The 18,076-nt window shown below is 45.3% G+C and overlaps 1 protein-coding gene across 4 annotated transcripts in view; it reads right to left on the minus strand.

The window, feature by feature from the left end:
* Positions 1 to 18,076, minus strand: part of L3MBTL3 (L3MBTL histone methyl-lysine binding protein 3) — an 84,821-nt gene that overhangs the window by 2,645 nt on the left and 64,100 nt on the right. For 3 of the 4 annotated variants that reach the window (XM_063310120.1, XM_063310132.1, XM_063310113.1), the window contains exons 18-21: positions 17,624 to 17,761; positions 4,218 to 4,306; positions 2,705 to 2,868; positions 214 to 276 (exon numbers count right to left, since the gene is read on the minus strand). In XM_063310120.1, the coding sequence (XP_063166190.1) occupies positions 214 to 276; positions 2,705 to 2,868; positions 4,218 to 4,306; positions 17,624 to 17,761 (454 nt within the window). The remainder of the gene's footprint in view (positions 1 to 213; positions 277 to 2,704; positions 2,869 to 4,217; positions 4,307 to 17,623; positions 17,762 to 18,076) is intronic. The other variant, XM_063310140.1, reaches the window with a different exon arrangement.

The following is an 18,076-nucleotide window of genomic DNA, read 5'->3' on the forward strand; positions in this document are numbered from 1 at the left end:
TTTCTAGGGCAAAATTGTTTACAGGTTCTGTTCTGTTTCACTGAAACCAATTTTGATGAAAACCATGCTGAGAGACTGTCTTCTGAAATGAAATTAAAAACAGGGCTGATTTAATTAAAAAAATGTTGTTAACTTCTGCCAACTAAACATTAATATAGAACCCTGTAAGAATATTGAACCTTGATCACCAAAGGACTGATCTGTTATACTCACTTCATCTTTGAACACTTTGCCATGCTCTTCACAACCTGGCAAACTCCGTATGAACTCTGAGACCTGCCAACCAAGTTTAGCGGAGTGAAAGAGTTAGAATAATAGAGTAACCGTCCATTTAGCTCAATATCTTGCTGCAAAATGATAGGAAGTAGAAAAATCAGAATCTGTTTCAAAAGATGGTAAGGGTGCTATGCCTTCTTCCAATTTTGTAAATAGTAATGGTCAAATTCTCTAAATCCTATTCTCCACTTAACCTCTTTTAGTCCTGTTTAAAGTAATAGCACTTCATCTACAAATCATGAATTCTACCTCTTCAATTTTATTGGCTGATGGCCAACATTGCTTACCATTTAGACTCTAACACCAACCCCACTCTGCCTATGCTGCCTCACTGCAGCATGGAGGTATTCCTGGGAGGGATGAGCAAAGGATGTTGGCAGCCAAGAGTGCTTGTTTTAATTGATTATTTTGTTGTACACCAGCCAGAGTCCCTCTGGTGGAAGGAGATGGGGGTGAGAAATTAGATAGATAGATAGATAGATAGATAGATAGATAGATAGATAGATAGATAGATAGATACTTCCAGTGGGATCAATCAAGCCATGAAGGTCATCCCAGCTGCCCAGCTAAAGCAAGCAGGCACCTATATCAAGTAGCAGCAATACAGGAAGATGCTGGAGATGGATGATCATTTTAGTGACAATAGCAAAGGCATACTGAATGGGAGAAGGCAGTGATAAACCAACCTGTATTCTACCAAGAAAACTAAATTGATAAACAATATAAAGTGATTGACGAGATAGTGCAGGATGATGGCCTTCCAGGTTGGATGGCCCTCAACTTGCTACAGAGGAAGAGCTGAGGATCTTTTGGAGGATTAATGTATTTTATTACACAGCTAGATTAAAGCCTTCAGGACCTCTAGTCGCTGATGTTGCCATTCTGGAAAAGAAAATCCAAGGCTGCAAACACAGAATTATGGTGGGAACATGGAATTTATGAAGCAAGAACATAAGAAAGCTCAGCACAGTGAAAGATGAAATGAATTGACTACATATTGACATCTAAGGCATCAGCAAAATGAAAGGGACACTTTCAGTCAGAAGAACATACTGTTTACTACTCAGGACATAAAGAAGGAACAGTGTTGCTTTCATAGACAGGAAGGGAAACCAAAAGTCTGGGAACAGAACACTGAAGGGAATCCAGCACCAAAACAGGCCTGTTTCATCCAGAACACCATGTAGAGAATAGTTTGTATTGCTTCCAGTTTGGAAGATTAACATCCAGACTGAAATGGTCTGGAGGAGAAACAGAGCATTCCAATGTTCCCTAAAATATCTCCAGAACAGTAAGTTTTGGACATACCTAGAAAGAAGTAAAGTTTGAATCCCCTTAAGAAGATACTAATTTTGGACTTTGTGACCTGTACTAAAATTATCCTAAGGAAGATACATGAAAAAATACAGTCTGACAATAAACTTGAAATTCAGTTCACTGAAATTCAGAAGAACAAGATAAGGATGCAGATACAGAGCCAAAGCACGTGTACACATCACCTGTGAGATTCCCCATCTTTCACCCAAGGCAAAGAAACCAGACACTGGATTCTCTATTCTCTCACTTCTATGGCAGTGGTGGAGGAAGAAAATGGGAACAAGTTAACTTTAAAGCACATTTAGAAAACCGATGTGGTTTCAGCATTGCTAGGAGCAGAGGGACACCATGGAAGGACAGTGGGGGAGTTAGGATCCACTCACTCTCAGCCTGACCTACTTCACTGGGCTGTGGTTGAGGGGAAAAATAGGAAGAGGGACTTCCATTTATGCCACCTTGAGTGCCTGAATGAAAGGTGGGATATAAATCTAACAAATAAATAAAAAGGACAATACAAAATATCTTTCTCCTGACAAAAGATAGAAAAAATGTAAAACTATAAACAGATTAGCTTTAACTTTCATTAGCCTACATTATTATGAAAGAAAGTTCTAAATAGCAACCCCTCACAGTAAAATGGACAAAATCGAAAGAGCAATAGCAATATGCTATGAATATATCATCACAATTGATTATATTCTATACTAATAGAACTCTATCAAGCAATGTTAGCTGACGGTGAACATCAGTGAAAATTCCATTTTTAAAAAATAATTTTTGTTAAAGATTTCTTTTTCATAATTAAAAAACAAATCTAATAAAGAAAAAGAGAAAGAAAATAAAGTGCAAAGAAAAAGAAAGAAAAATGAGAGAGGAACAACTAAAGAAACGAAAGTAGATGACTTCCAACCTTCTTTTCAACAGATATTAACAAATCCATCATCTCCCCTCCCCCTTAGCTATTCCAGAAATCCCTTCAGCCTCTTATTTAATTCTCATCTTTTTCAATCATATAATCCATAAATCATCATTTCACTTTTTTCTTCTTTTAGCAAAAAGTCCATAAAAGGTTTCTAATCTTTCAAAGTGAAAATTCCATTTTAAGCCATACCTCGTCTGTACTCCACTTGGAAACTTTACTGGCAGGAATTCCAGCCACCGTAGGAAGGAGCTTACTCTGCTGTTCCCACCGCAATGGAAATGCAGGAATTGTGAGCTTGGAAGATAAAATGACTGGCTGCAGATGGGAACTTCTGCTATTGGTTTCCTTGCTGTCTGCAAGCAATAATAAAACAAGTTTTAGATCCAGTTCTAAATGGTACATGCATACGACCACACTTGTAAAGGAAAGAAAAAAAAAGATATTTTCAGTTTAACGTATTCAGCACATTTGATTCATTATTACCAAATAGCATTACATTACTTAAGAAATACTCTAATCTATACTAATTATTTCTAAGCTAGATATATAACTATATTTCCTTGGACACAGTTTTAGCTACTCTATGTGCTTGCTTGTCAGGAAAAACAATGCACTGGAAACTGTTGAGCCATCTTTTTTCCCCCTGTCTTTGAAAGTATACCATTCATTCATTCATTCATTCATTCATTCATTCATTCATTCATTATAGCTGCCCATCTCAACAAGTGACTCTGAGCGGCTTACAATCATAAAAACCATAAAACAGTTAAAATAATTAAAAACAATTAAAAGTACAAACTAAATATATATAGTTGCCAAGTAAACAATGCATGGATGTTAACATAATCAAGAAACGGGGCCGTTAACACACTTGGGGCCCCAGGCCTGGGCACATAACAAGGTCCTCAGGGCCTTATGGAAGGCCAACAGGGTCGGGGACATCCTGATCTCTGAAGCTGAATTGCTTCAGCTCCAACTGGAAATATACCTAAAGATGTAATTCTCACAGCCTTTTTTTTAACTCCTCAAGTTACGAACCTGAAATTCCTCACTGGGCACTCCAGTGTAACGTTTTTGTTCAACTTTCCTGAAAACTCCTTTCTCTGGTTGCCAATAACTACCAGCTCCACAAATCCACCACAAACTAGTCCTGACTGAAGAACTCACTGCAACTCATAGCTTTTCAATCACAAGCCACCTATCACCCATGAAAGCTTGACCTCTACATTCTTCTGCGTGAGACTGCTTCTCCTCCATTTTTACAGGTTGAACTGCTCTCTTTCCTTGTCTACAACTACCAGTTTGATGATGATGATGATGACGACGACAATATACTACTTTGTTAGCAAGTTTTCTACTCTGTACACTGCCTAGAGTCCTTGGGATTCAAAAGATTTCTACCTCTTAAAAATAATAAGTAAGTTAATACCACCTTTGTCATTTAGTGTTATTCATTGTTTGCATGTTTACTTATATCTTGATTTTTTGCCAACATGAACTCCATGGTAGAATTCAGGGGGATATACCTTATACCCTAAAAACAATTTTAAAACGAAACAGTCCCATGAAGGCAACCATCTCAAATCTGACTTTTCCTGAAATGCTTCATTAATGAAATTATTCCATAAAACCAATTTAAAGTATTAATTTGTGGCATTATAAAAACTCTTGTATAGCAAGTATAGCATGAAATAACAGTTACCTTTGGTTTCATTTACAGACAACTCTTCATTTTCCATTTTTCTTTCTTCACAGCCATCTTTCCCAGCAAGTTCCTTGGTGTGCTCTCCCCTAAGTAATACAAAACTTTCACATTTAATTAACTGATAATGATGATAATGTGTTTTTTTTCACTTCTAGCTAAGCATTTTATAAGATATGTAATACAAATTAAAATACAATATACAAATTGAAATCAAATTATTTCTCAAAACAAATGCTAACAACAAGTCTAGTTTCATTAACTAATAACTAACTTGCACAATCCACTTTGCTGGCTATAATATAGTAAAAACCAAGAACCAACATAATTATTTCCATCTCCTTTGGCTTCCACAAATAATAAAACACAAATCAATTATATCTTTAGATCTCTAGAAGGCAAAGTGTTTTCCCTAGAGTGGGGCATCAGATAACATCATTTTAAGCTCCTTCCAAAGTTTTATATTAATGTTAATTGATGGGTCAAAGGTAATTGATTCCACCAAATGGATACCAGGCATATAAAACTCCAAAAATGTGATATCACATTTCTAGTGAATAGAAATGACAACACCCTCTGATCTACAAACCATATTACTTGCTCAGGCATGTAAGGTATTTAAAAAGTATGAAGCCACCAAGTCATATGACTAAATTCAAAGCCAGTGGAGACCCTGCCTCAAAAGATGCAGAAGTTCAAGAAAAGTGGGGAGCTACAGTTCTGGACATGAACAAATGAATGAAGAGTGAAGACAGGAAGAAGCAAGCAAACCACTATTATAACCCAGAAATAAAATAATCAGGGCATGAAATAACTGTTTTGCAGGCACAGTGGTCAAAAACTAAAAGCACTGTATATTCCTGATCTAGAAATTACAGGAAATTTATCCATCTACCCAATATATATGGTCTCCCATCCACCCAAGAAACTCTGGGCAATGAACAAAATAAAACATAACTTTCCATTAAAATAAAAAAGAAACCAAATCAAGGCCCCAATAAAAATCTCACTTCCCACTTATCACATACATTCATGCCAGAGCTCCAGAACTAACATCCCAGCCCCAATGCCTGGAGGAAGAGCCAGGTATTCACAGCCTTCTGAAAGACCAAGAGTCAGGGCCATCCATATCTCAAGGGAAACTGTTCCATAGGGCTGGTGCCATGATAGAGAAAGCATGCTTCCTGGGACCCAGCAGGTGACACTGCTTCACCCAGGGACCCAGAGCAGGCTCACTCTGCCAGATTTTGTGAGATGGGTAGAAACCACTGGAAATAGGTGGTCTTGCAAGTAACCTGGTCCCACGCCATGTAGGCCTTTAAAGGTGACCATTAGCATCTTGAATGGCACCCAGAAGCCTACTGGGAGCCAGTGCAATTCCAGTAGCACTAGTGTTATATGGGCATATCATGGTATGCCCAAAAGTATATGTGCTGCTTTATTTTGGACCAACTGAAGCTTCCAAATGGCCTTCAAAGGCAGCCCCATGTGTAGTGCATTGCAATAGTCCTATTAAAAGATGTCTAAGGCATGAATGACTGCGAGCAATGCCTCCCAATTTAGGAACAGACGCAACTGGTGTGCAAGGTGCATTTGTGCAAAGGCTCCTCAAGCTGGAGCTGTGAGTCCAGTAGAAACTCCTCATTGTGCACCAACCCCATTAAGAGTTAATAATGGAAAATCACTAGATCTGGGGTGCTCAAGCCCCTGAGTCTTGTCAAGGTTGATCTGAAGCCAAGTCTTCCCCAACCAGACCCATACTTCTTCCAGGCACTGGGAAAGCACCTCATTTGGATGGCCCAGGACAGAGATGTACAACTAAGTATCATCAGCATACTGATGACACTTATCCCCATGCTGACGGATGACCTTGCCCAACCATTTTATGTAGATGTTAAATGAGCAGGGGGAGTATTGGGCCCTGTGGCACCCAACAAAGCAGAAGGCTAAGGGTGTATTTCTCCCCACCCTATCGCCACTAACTGGAGCTGGCTTCAGAGGAAGGAGGAACCACTGAAGAACAGTGCCTTAGTGGGATATTTTACCATTCTATGAATAAGTAACTTCATAACGAACTAACGTCGACCAGAAACCTTTGGTGTTTGACTACTGAAGCTGCAGGAAGCTGACAACCTTGAAAACAAGGGAGGAAAAACAGCAAACTTGCATTTTTCAGGATGATAATTTGTAATTATAATTTTCCTGCCACCTTCTCATGATATATTCCACTACACAGCTGTCAAGCTTAAGACATTCAAGGCTGTTCAGATCCTCCAGTGAACTTTACAGTACCCCATTATACTCCATAAAAATTACTGAACTATTTTCAGGGCTAGGAAATTATGCCAAACCATAAGCTGTTGCACACCAAAGCATCAGTCCTTTTCAACTAGACATGCAGATGAAGTAAGAATGTGGGCAAAAGGCGCAAGGGAAGGAATATCTGAATTCTGTATTTGCTATCACTAGTCTTGGTCACAGCTAAGTCATAAAGCAATTTTTATCTTTGTAGATTCACCTAGTGTATTATGTTAGATTAGAACCAGACCATTATTTTTCCTTTTAAGAATTCTGGCTTACCACTGCTGTGTGAGCAGCACAGCTACCATATTTATTTGCAATATTCTCCCTATTTCCTTCAAAGGTCCACATATGTGCCTATAACAAGGTGGCACTAGATGAGGAAACCAGTTGCTGCTCAGCCTGAAAGTGCCCTAAAAGAGCTCTCTGTCCTTCATTTAATGTGGAAATGCATTAACTAAAATGTGCTGAAAAAGGAAGACATTGACCTTTTTATCTCAACAGCAGGCTACCCAACAGCAGGACTCTTCATTATCTCACCTATGGAGCAGAAATGCCCCTCTCAGATTTTTAAATGATAAAAGCAGGTATGCAGCACGAAATCTATTATGACATGAACTGGTTGTATAAAAAATGTTGTTCATCAGATTCCTTTGTTTTAATTTCCTGTGTTTCCAAGTAAAAATAAAACTTGTTAGATGTATTTTCTTTTGCAACTGCAGTGATGTGAAAAAAACCCAAGCTTGATTAGAGAACAGATTAACCAACAATTCTATGATCTAACAAATAAAGATGCACTTAATTAAGCTTTAATTGTTAGATGTTCCATGTTGAAATGCAGAAGATAATTAACAATTTTCTAGTATCAGTAACAGCGCAAACAACTGGGTATGTGTCATGCGCTGCCTACCTCTGAATAACGTTCAGACACTGGGTTGCAAAGCAGGCTCTGGTTTATTTCAGGATAGGTACAACGTTGTTAGAAAAAGCTGAGAGTGACAGGAGCGCGCCGGTGCGGGGTTTAAATACCCCGCGCCGGTCAGCGCCCCCTCGCTCTCGGTCACGTCACCCCCCTTTGTCCCATGCGTTGCCCTGCCATTGGTTGAGGGTTTCTAGGATCGCCCATCCTCAGGTTTTCATTCTTCTGCTGATTGCTTTCAGCTGGGCGATCCCCGTGGTATTGCTGCTGATGGCTTGGGTGGCTCCGTGATCCGTTTATCTATTGTTTGTTAGCCGTTAGTCGTTGTGGGTTGATGGCTACTTAACTTGTACCCCTTCACCTATTTCCTTGTCATTGTCATGAGTGCCATTGCGCTGATTACTTTAGCTCAACGGCACTCATGACATACTGCCCCCTTTCCGAATAGTGTTCTCCCCCGGGTTTCTGGGTTTCCCCCATGGAGCTGTCAAAACGCCATTTTTTTTTTTTTTTTTTTTTTTCAAAGTTCCCGCCGGAGTAGTTGTCGCCCCTCCCTTTGCTCCTCCCTCTACCACGTGCCTTCCCAGGGTGTGTCCATGGTGCGCATGCTCGGGTTCTGACCTGGCGTGCGCATGCTCCAACCACACCCTGTTTGTTTGGCTCAGTTCGGCGAGGCGAGAGGCGTGGCTGGTCGGGTGCTGCTCAGCTCCAGGTAGGGCCCTTTTTTGCTTATTTGGAGTGTGTCGCCTTTGTTGTGTCTCCTGGGCGTTGCCCCCAGGTTGCCCTGTTGACTTGCTTGCCACTCCCCCGCGGCCAGGGGGCGGGGGGAGGGTGCTGGCGATCGTTTGTCACCACCCCGTGGGCCCGGGGCGGGGGGAGTGAGTCCCGGGGGGGGGAAGGTCCACCCAAGTCGCGGGCTTGGGGGGGGCCCCTTCCCTTGGGGCACGGGAGGCGGGGGGAGGCCTGCGGGGGGGGGGGTTGGTTTTGCTGACCTTGATTGCGGTTTGTCGGGGTATGCCCGGTGGAATGCTCTGGTCAGGTCAGGCGCTTTAACGTTGTGCGCCGCCACCCATTCCGGGTGGGGGAAGTGTTTCCACCTGACCAGATAGTGTAGGGTTCCTCGTTGCTTGCGTGAGTCGAGGATGTCCCTTATCTCGAAGTGGTGTTGCCCGTCGATCATAAGCGGTGCGGGCTGAGGCGTGCTTGGGTGCCATCGGGAGGTGGTTGCCGGTTTTAGGAGGCTGGTGTGGAACACCGGGTGGAGCCTCCGGAGGTTGTGTGGCAGGTCCAGGCGTATTGCTACCGGGTTCACTATTTGCGTGACTCGGAACGGCCCGATGTACTTAGGCCCCAGTTTTTTCGAGGGTTGGGTTGACTTTAGGAACTTGGTGGAGAGATAGGCCATGTCCCCCGCCTGGAACGTCGGTTGTTGGCGCCGGTGCTTGTCGGCCTGCTCTTTGTAAGCAGCCTGTGCCTCCTTCAGCGCCGCCGTGATTACTGGCCATGCTTCCGCGATCTTCCGTCCCCAGTCGCTGGCGTCCACCTGGGGTTCCGGGGGTTGAGGTAGCTCCGGTATGGGGACGAAGTCGCGCCCCGAGACCACTTCGAACGGGGTTTTTCCCGTGCTCGTGTGGACGGCGTTGTTGTATGCGACTTCGGCGAACGGGAGCAGTTCAGCCCAGTCGTCCTGGTGGTAGTTCGTATAGGATCGTATAAATTGCTCTAAGGTGGCATTAAGAACCTCAGTGGCTCCGTCCGTCTGCGGATGCCAAGCCGTAGACAGGGCCTGTTGGGTCCCCGTCAGCTTCAAGAAGGCCCGCCAGAATTTGGAGGTGAACTGTGTGCCCCTGTCGGTCACCACACGTGCGGGACATCCGTGTAGCCTGTACACGTGGATGAGGAAGAGTTTGGCTAGTTGTTGTGAGGATGGGACTGACGTGCAGGGGATGAAGTGGGCCTGCTTTGAGAAGTAGTCCTTCACCACCCAAATGGCCGTTTTCTTCTGGCTGGGTGGGAGGTCCACTATAAAATCCATAGAGATTTCCTCCCATGGGCGGGAGGGTTCTGCCACCCGTTGCAATAGCCCCGCGGGTTTGCCTGGTGCCCGTTTGGCCCGAGCGCACGTTGGGCAGGACGCCACGTAGGTTTTTACGTCTCGCCTGAGCGCGGGCCACCAGAATTGCCGCCGTGTTAGGTGTAGGGTCTTGAGGAACCCAAAGTGTCCCGCTTGCTTGGCGTCGTGTGACCTATGCAAGATCGCCTGGCGTTGCGAGTCCGGGACGTAGATTCTGCCTTCCCCCCATGCTAGGTCTTGCGCCATCGTTACCTTGTCGGGGTTTGCCAGGAACCAGGGGTCGGTTTTGAGGGCGGCGGCGAGGTCCGTGCGCATTCCCCCTGGTAGTTGCGGTTGCCTTCTTTCCGTCGCCGGTTGTCCCGCCGTCGGCTGCGCCGTAGCGTCGAGCTGCCTCCGTGCGCCGCTTCGGGTGGTCACGGCCATCCCCAGTTGCGAGGCGGATAGGACCGTCCCAATGGTGTCTGGGGCGGGCTCTTCGTCTTGGGGCAGCCGGGAGAGGGCGTCGGCCAGGAAGTTCTTCTTGCCCGGCATGAACTTCAACTGGAAATCAAAGCGGCTGAAGAATTGTGCCCATCGGACCTGTTTTGGGCTAAGGCGTCTAGGCGTTCGTAGGGCCTCGAGGTTCCGGTGGTCCGTCCAGACCTCGAATGGTTGGGTGGCTCCCTCGAGTAGGTGACGCCATGTTTCTAGTGCCGATTTCACCGCAAAGGCTTCTTTCTCCCAGACGTGCCATCGCCTCTCTGTCTCGGAGAACTTCCTTGACAGGTAGGCGCATGGTTTCAGGAGCCCCGTGGAGTCTTTTTGTAGGAGGATGGCTCCCAGGGAGAAGTCTGAGGCGTCGGCTTGGACCACGAACGGCCGTTCTGGGTCCGGGTGCGCGAGGATTGGCTCCGTCGTGAACAGCGCTTTCAGCTTGTCGAATGCGGTCTGGCACGCGGGAGTCCAATTCAGCACTGTGCCTGGGTTCTTGGCGCGTCTGGTGTCCCCCACCCCTTTGGTTTTGAGGAGGTCCGTTAAGGGTAGGGCTATCTCAGCGAACCCCCGGGCGAAGGACCTGTAGAAATTCGCGAATCCCAGGAAGCTCTGTAGTTGCCGTCTGTTGCGGGGCCGCTCCCAGTTTAGTACCGCTTCGACTTTTGCGGGGTCCATCTCGATGCCGTCCCCGGAGATTCGATACCCCAAATAGTCTAGGCGGTCTTTGTGAAACTCGCACTTTGTGGGCTTTGCATAGAGCTGCGCCCTTCTGAGCTTGTCGAGGACTTGCCTGACTAAGGTTACGTGTTCCTCGTATGTTTTTGTGTAAATAAGGACGTCGTCGATGTAGACCAGGACCCCTTTAAACAGATGTTCATGCAGTACCTCATTGATGAGCTGCATGAACACCCCAGGGGCCCCCGCGAGTCCGAAGGGCAGTACCTTGTACTGGAAAGCGCCTAGGGGGCAGTTGAACGCCGTCTTCCATTCGTCCCCCTCCCTGATTCGGATGCGATAGTACGCCTCGCGCAGGTCCAATTTGGAAAAGACTTTGCCCGTGGACAGGTGGGCGAGCATGTCCTTCACCAGGGGTAAGGGGTATTTGTTGGACAGGGAAGCCGCGTTTAGGCCCCGGTAGTCGGTACAGAGCCGTAGGGTCCCGTCTTTCTTCTCCCGGAATAGGACGGGGGCTCCGACCGGTGAGCATGCTGGCTCTATAAATCCCCTGTCTAGGTTTTTATCGATGAACTCCCGGAGGGTTGCCATCTCCTTCGGGGTCATCGAATAGATCTTTGGTCTAGGTAGGGGGACGTCGGGCAGTAGGTCGATTCGGCAATCCGTCTTGCGGTGGGGGGGTAGTTGGTCTGCCTCTGCTTCTCCGAAGACCTCGGAGAAGTCGGCGTATTGTTCCGGTAGGTCTGCAGTGGTAGCGGCGTTGTCTTGTGTGGTCGCCTCCGCTCGTCCTACCGTGGGGTTGCTTTTGCCAGCTGGTACTGGTGCTCGATACTCGCCGTCGCCGAATGTGAAGGTGCGGGTCGCCCAGTTGATCCGCGGGTTGTTTTTCGCGAGCCATGGCATCCCCAGGACTGCAATGGGCCGTCCGATGGGCGTGACTACGAACGATGTGCGCTCGGTGTGAGTGCCCATTTGCAGGGTGACCGGCTCGGTTTGTAGCGTGGCTGGTTTCCCCCCCGCTGTGGAGCCGTCCAGCTGGTGGAATGCCAGCGGCGTGGGGAGGGGGAAGCAGCGGAGTTCGAGTTTGGCGACTAGGTCGGGGTGGATAAGGTTTTTTGAGCACCCCGAGTCCACTAGTGCCGCGGCCGTGGTGGCTCCGTTGCCGGCAGAGAGTTGAATTGCTGCCAATATTACGGAGCTTTTGTCGTTTCGTTGAGGTGGTTCGCGTTGCTGTCCCGCCGCCTGCCTCGCCACGCGTTTCAGGGCAAGCGGGGGGCATTTCCCGCCGGCTGGTCGGGGTCGGTATTGTCCTCTTCTCCCCAGTAAGCGTCCCAGCCCTCTTCCGGTGTCGCTGTGGCCACGGTCATTCGGCGGTGAGGGGGCGGCCCCGGGTTGGGTGGTTTGGGGCTAATTTTCGGGGCGGGCTTGGGCGCGCTGGTCGGCGGTCGGTTGGCGAAGCAGTCCGCCGTCTTGTGCCCTAATTTGCCACACCTCCCGCAGGGCTCCCGGTTGAACTTCTTTTTAGGGTATATGGGGCCGGCCATCCCCCCGTGTGGTGCGGGTACCTTTTTCCCGACGTAGTTTGTGTCTTCCGTGGTTGTCATAAGGAAGGTGCGGTGCGCGTGTTCGGCTTTCCCCGCGAGGTGGATCCACCCGTGTAACGTTTCTGGGTCGTCGCGGTAGAGGGCCCATTGGAGAACGTCGCGGTTGAGCCCCTTTTTGAAGATTTCCAGCAGGGTGGTCTCAGACCAGTCGCAGACCTTTCCCGCGAGGGCTTTGAACTCCAGGGCGTAGTCAGGGACCGTGCGTGCGCCCTGTTTAAGTCTCTGGAGTGCGCTTTTCGCCCGTACTTTGGCTAGGGGGTCTTCGAAATAGTTTTTCATCTCGTTGATGAAAGCAGGGAAGGTGGCGAGGGCGGGGGAGCTGGACTCGTACAGTTGGACGTACCAGTCCGCCGCCCTGTCTTGGAGTTTGATTGCCACGGCGCCGATCTTGTCGGCCTCGGAGTCATAGGAGTGTCCGTGCCTCCCCATGAACTCCCTAGCGTTGGTGACGAAAAACGAGAGTTTTGAGGGGGTCCCATCGAAGAAGATGGGGAAGTCCTTTGGGGCCCGGGCGTTTTGCGCGGCCCCGCCTCTCGCTTCCCGGGATGTGGTGTCGGCCGCCTGTGCCGTCTGCTGGCTTTCCGCTGGCTCGTGTGGGTTCGGTGCTTCGCTCGGGGTGTGGGCTTGTGCGGGGACGTCATTGGGTGGCGCGGGGGGCATAAGCGCCTGGAGCATGGTCCGGAGTTCCGTCAGCTGAGCCCGCATGGCCGCGAGTTCAGCTCGTGCCTCCTCGTCCACAGCCCGCACCGCCGCTGGGGCCGGTTCCGTTGGCGCGTCCTCGGGGGGGGGGGGTTCATCGTCCCTCCGCCGCGGGTCCGCTTCCTCCTCCGTCTGATGGGTGTCTCCGTCGTCCTCCTCCGTGTCGAGCACCGTGGGGCTGTCGCTCCACGCCCGTTGCTGGGGTGCGATGTGGGGCGCGGGGTCCTCCGCTGGTTTCGGAAGTCGTGCTGCTCCCTCCCGCGGTCGGGTTGCCTCCGTCGCCATCTCCCCTTGGGGTTGGAGCTGAGGCTCGGGTCGGGTGGGGCGGGCGTCCATGGCTCCGGGAGTCCGCGGTGCCTCTGGCCTCGGTCGGTCCTCCTCTGTCTCTTGCCGCGCGGCTCGCCCTCCTTGCCCGCGCCGTTCCGGCCTCATCTTGCTGGTCTTCTCGCCGTCTACTCCTCCCGCGGCTCGTTGTCGTCCGGTGGGGCTCGGCGAGGCTGAGTTTATGACTCTCAGCTTTATGTCATGCGCTGCCTACCTCTGAATAACGTTCAGACACTGGGTTGCAAAGCAGGCTCTGGTTTATTTCAGGATAGGTACAACGTTGTTAGAAAAAGCTGAGAGTGACAGGAGCGCGCCGGTGCGGGGTTTAAATACCCCGCGCCGGTCAGCGCCCCCTCGCTCTCGGTCACGTCACCCCCCTTTGTCCCATGCGTTGCCCTGCCATTGGTTGAGGGTTTCTAGGATCGCCCATCCTCAGGTTTTCATTCTTCTGCTGATTGCTTTCAGCTGGGCGATCCCCGTGGTATTGCTGCTGATGGCTTGGGTGGCTCCGTGATCCGTTTATCTATTGTTTGTTAGCCGTTAGTCGTTGTGGGTTGATGGCTACTTAACTTGTACCCCTTCACCTATTTCCTTGTCATTGTCATGAGTGCCATTGCGCTGATTACTTTAGCTCAACGGCACTCATGACAGTATGGTTTTAAAGAAAATAACTGCAACAGAAACTAGTTACATGGGAATTTATTGGAAAAACACTCAGGTGACTCAATCAATCATTCCACTGCTATTTGCACTTACAATCGTAAGTATAAGTCTCATAAGTGTGTGCAATATTGAAAAATATGATATTCTTCAGTAATGAAAACAGATAAACTGGACAAAACAAAATGCAGATTCAAATACATAAAGACAGTTACCCATGACTCCCTATCATTAGTGGCAATGCAAGACCACATTCATCTTTATTATTTAATTCAATAATGTTCAGAATACAGTGAAGAAAACTTCAATATTAACTCATTGGCTTTGATATTGGCTTAGTATGCTGTATGAACTTCACCACTGTGAGTTGTAAATCATGGTTTATGGCTTAATGTGCTGTGAACCCACCTAATTGTTAAGCATGGTTTAGTGTGACCTATGAATGCGGTCATGTGTAAACAGCCATTCACATTCATATTTTTCCAGGTTCAGGAAGCAGATTCTGGTTATGCATGTATGTATGAAGAGAGCTAAGTGCATCCTTGTGTCCTGGGAAGGGCAAGCCAATTTGGAATCACCAAAACAGTGAAAACTGTAGCTCCAAGCCACGAAATAGGGCTGTGCAAAGCATTCAAAAGTGCATTGCAAGACAGAGAACTGAAAATAAAGTACCTCTGTTCACACAGTTAAAGCAGCCAACAGTGGTGCAAGGCTCCTGTGGCTGCTTCAGTTTCTGATATCTCACTTTCAAAGCAGCCACATGAACCTTGCAAAAGGCATGGCTGCTTTCACAAATCAAAGACAAATGATTGGATTGCACTCCTTTACATTTGTGAAGCACCTTTTTCAAATGTTTTGAAGAGCCTAACTACTGAAGACCAAGACACTCATTCCAGGAAAATTTAGTCATTGTTGAGTTTACAGTGGGTTAACCAAGATTCTGTTGGTTAATAAAAATGTGTTACTACTTTTAGGAGCTAGTTAGTATCTAATGTTTTTCTTCTTTGTGGCTATGTTACATCTCTCAAAGGTATGTGATGCTCATTTAAAAACAGCCTGGATTCAAGAAACAAATGTGACAGGAAGAATGAGTTATTATACATTCTGAATCTGGAAAATACAAAAATAAATAGAAAATATAAATAGAACATAAACATTAAAATAGTAAAGAAGCTGTTTAATGAAGTTTTTAAATGGATGTAGAATTTCTGTTACAGTTCTTGTCACTGGTATGAAGAATTTCCTAATAATTAGAAAAGATTGAATGTTTGTTTCTGGCTATTCTGTTCTCCTTTATAGGAAGACACTAATATTGAAAAATAAGCTTCTAGACATTGTAATTACTGAAAATAATTTGATCCAGGTTTCAAGGGATTGAATTGCTTTTTAATTAAATAGGAAGCTTTGGTAATCCAAACAATACTGTGAGATATGAACTCCATGCAGTTAACTTTCCCAACATAGTGCTTTATCCCTAGTCACGTGTTGTTATAATCAGTTAACACTATGGATGTTATGAATATAGCATGTTTAACATTAAATTTGGGATATTCCATTATCCTATCTGTGGCATAATAACCACATCGACTTTCTCAGAGATTGTCCCCTTTATTTAGTGATATTAGTGTTGTTATTTTCTTTTTTCTTTCACACACAAGTATTCTCTTTTTAAAAAATTAAAGCAATAAACATCTATACCTGCAGAAAAGAATGTAGAAGAATTTCTATAGATAAGTGAAGGACTACAGAACATTTAATTTAAGAATGGAATTAAAACTATAGGCCAGTAATATTGCCCAAACCTAGGGGCATCCATGGTCAACAAAGTCAAGATGTCAGTAACAACCTGGAGATCAAAGCCCCACTTTTTTTACATTGCATTACATGTGCAATGAACATAAAAAAGAATGAGGCCTAAATTATGTCGTCACAAACACCATATTGACCCTTTCCCCCCTCTATAGATGTCCTCTGGGCAAGCCCCAACTCTGGCATATTATAGGTTCCCTTTGGACTGGCTAACCTCAGTCGCTCATTTCTACACGAGATTCCTTTTTTGCTTTTGTCTTTTGCTATCATTGTAAAATCCTTCAAGATTTAAATAAATATGTAGCAGTAAATGAACTTTAGATAAAAACATATGTATTGCTAAATATTGAGAATGCCATTATCATTTTTTAAATTGTGTATCTTCATAAGATTTATATACCACCTCACTTCAGAGGCTCTAGGTTGTATATAAAATGAAACAAATCATAAAACAATATAATAAAAATAATAAAATATGTAGGCAATAACTAACGATAATGGTGTGGATCTTCCTAGTTGCTTTTGTAAGAATTCAAAGCTTGATTTTAACCTGTGCCCATTTACAGGTTTGATACAAAAGACTGTTTACAAAAAAGATTTTTCCAGCCCCCTTACCCAACAGGAGAACAAACATCCTTATAACTTCTTTTCATGCATAGATTTTCTCTCCACCTTTGTTTAATCATAACACGTACCAATTTAAAGCCTAACAGGGGCATTTGCAGGCAGATTCAAAAAAGTCATTCAAATGGCGGCTGTGACAATCAAAGTTCGGCTCTCTTTTACATGTGCGATGGCAAAAAGTAATAGGGCCTTGACCGCATGGTCACAGCTGCACTCGTGACTTTTATGACCCTTTCTGTTTGCCCCTGCTAGCTAAAGAAATGTTAATGACATTATTAGGAGCCTCATTTTATATATTTTTAAAAATATGTATCTACAAAACTTGCTAGTATCTTTATGCAACTTCCTGCATTGTTTCACTGCACTGCACTGCACTCTATCACATAATGCTTAATATTAGGAAAAGGTTTTTTTTTCCCCTTACACTAAATGTCTGACTATGTCCTGCAGTTCTTGTAATGATCAAGGGATTAGGTCATTCATGGAGTTGACTTTCTAAAAACACCCAACTTGATGAACTTGTTAATAGTTTGTGCATTTAGAATCTTAAATGGCAAGTGTAAATATTCTTAATCTTCAAGGTTTCAGAATATCCTGATAAACTAGAAACACTACAATACCTAGAACTGAATGACACCTGTCATGTTCACCGTTTCAATGTGCATTGTACATCATAACGTTTCCCATGTCAAGTTGCTGATGCGTGTTCTGTCTGGGAGTGGTCTGTGAACTCCTTCTGCTGGGTTTGTTATCTGTCTTCAGGGGAATGGAATGTGTTTGGGTTATCTACTGTGTTCAAGGTTTTCTTCCCAGGAGATCAGCAGAACTCGTTACCAGCACCTGGGGTGGGGAATTTGAAACAGTTGGGCGAGGGGAGGGATTACGTTTGCGCCGAGGGTTTTTAGTTTGTATTTGGCGCGCTTTTGCTCATGCTCAGCTTTCTCTGTACTTGCATACTATTCTTTAATAAACCAGATATTCTTAAGCTCTTGCTTGTGAGTCTGAGTCTGTTAGGATAGGCAATCATTACAATACCATCCTCATTTATAAGTCCTACAACAAACTGTCTAGGAACGACTGTCAAGAATTTAGCTACAGTAATGGATTTGTAGAATGCATCATTTATATGATACAATTAAGGGGCTGAATAAAAGATTTTGTTCTGAGAAGCAACAGTTAATGGTATTCAGATTACATAGATCAGAGTACAGTATTCAGTATATGAAACAAATCTGAAAGATACCTGTAGTTTTTTTCTTTGACATCACACATTAGAGGCTTTTTGCAAAGAAGTTTCACATCTGTGTCTTCTTCCTTTGATGACTGTAAATGAGGTGCAGGCTTTACTCCAGTATGACTGGGACTGGGACATTTTCTATTACTGTTATTTTAAAAAAAGAGCAACCTTTTAAAACCCTGCATTAATGCAAACAAACTAGAAAGTAAAGCTGAATATTACTGAATATAATACTATATATGCTCTTAATATTAGCCTCCAAATGAGTCTACCTTCTTATTTATTAATTATAATTAGCATAAACCTGGCTATTTATTTTAAACATGTATATGTCCAAGATTTCAGAAACTGACCTACAGCTATTTTTTCCCTAGTATGGGCAACTGTAGTAGTATTTATTTATAAAATAGATTTATGTATCAATTTCCATGCAATTGCATCTCCAAACCATGTATATTA

This window comes from Candoia aspera, chromosome 1, assembly GCF_035149785.1.
Source record: "Candoia aspera isolate rCanAsp1 chromosome 1, rCanAsp1.hap2, whole genome shotgun sequence".
NCBI lineage: Eukaryota > Metazoa > Chordata > Lepidosauria > Squamata > Boidae > Candoia > Candoia aspera.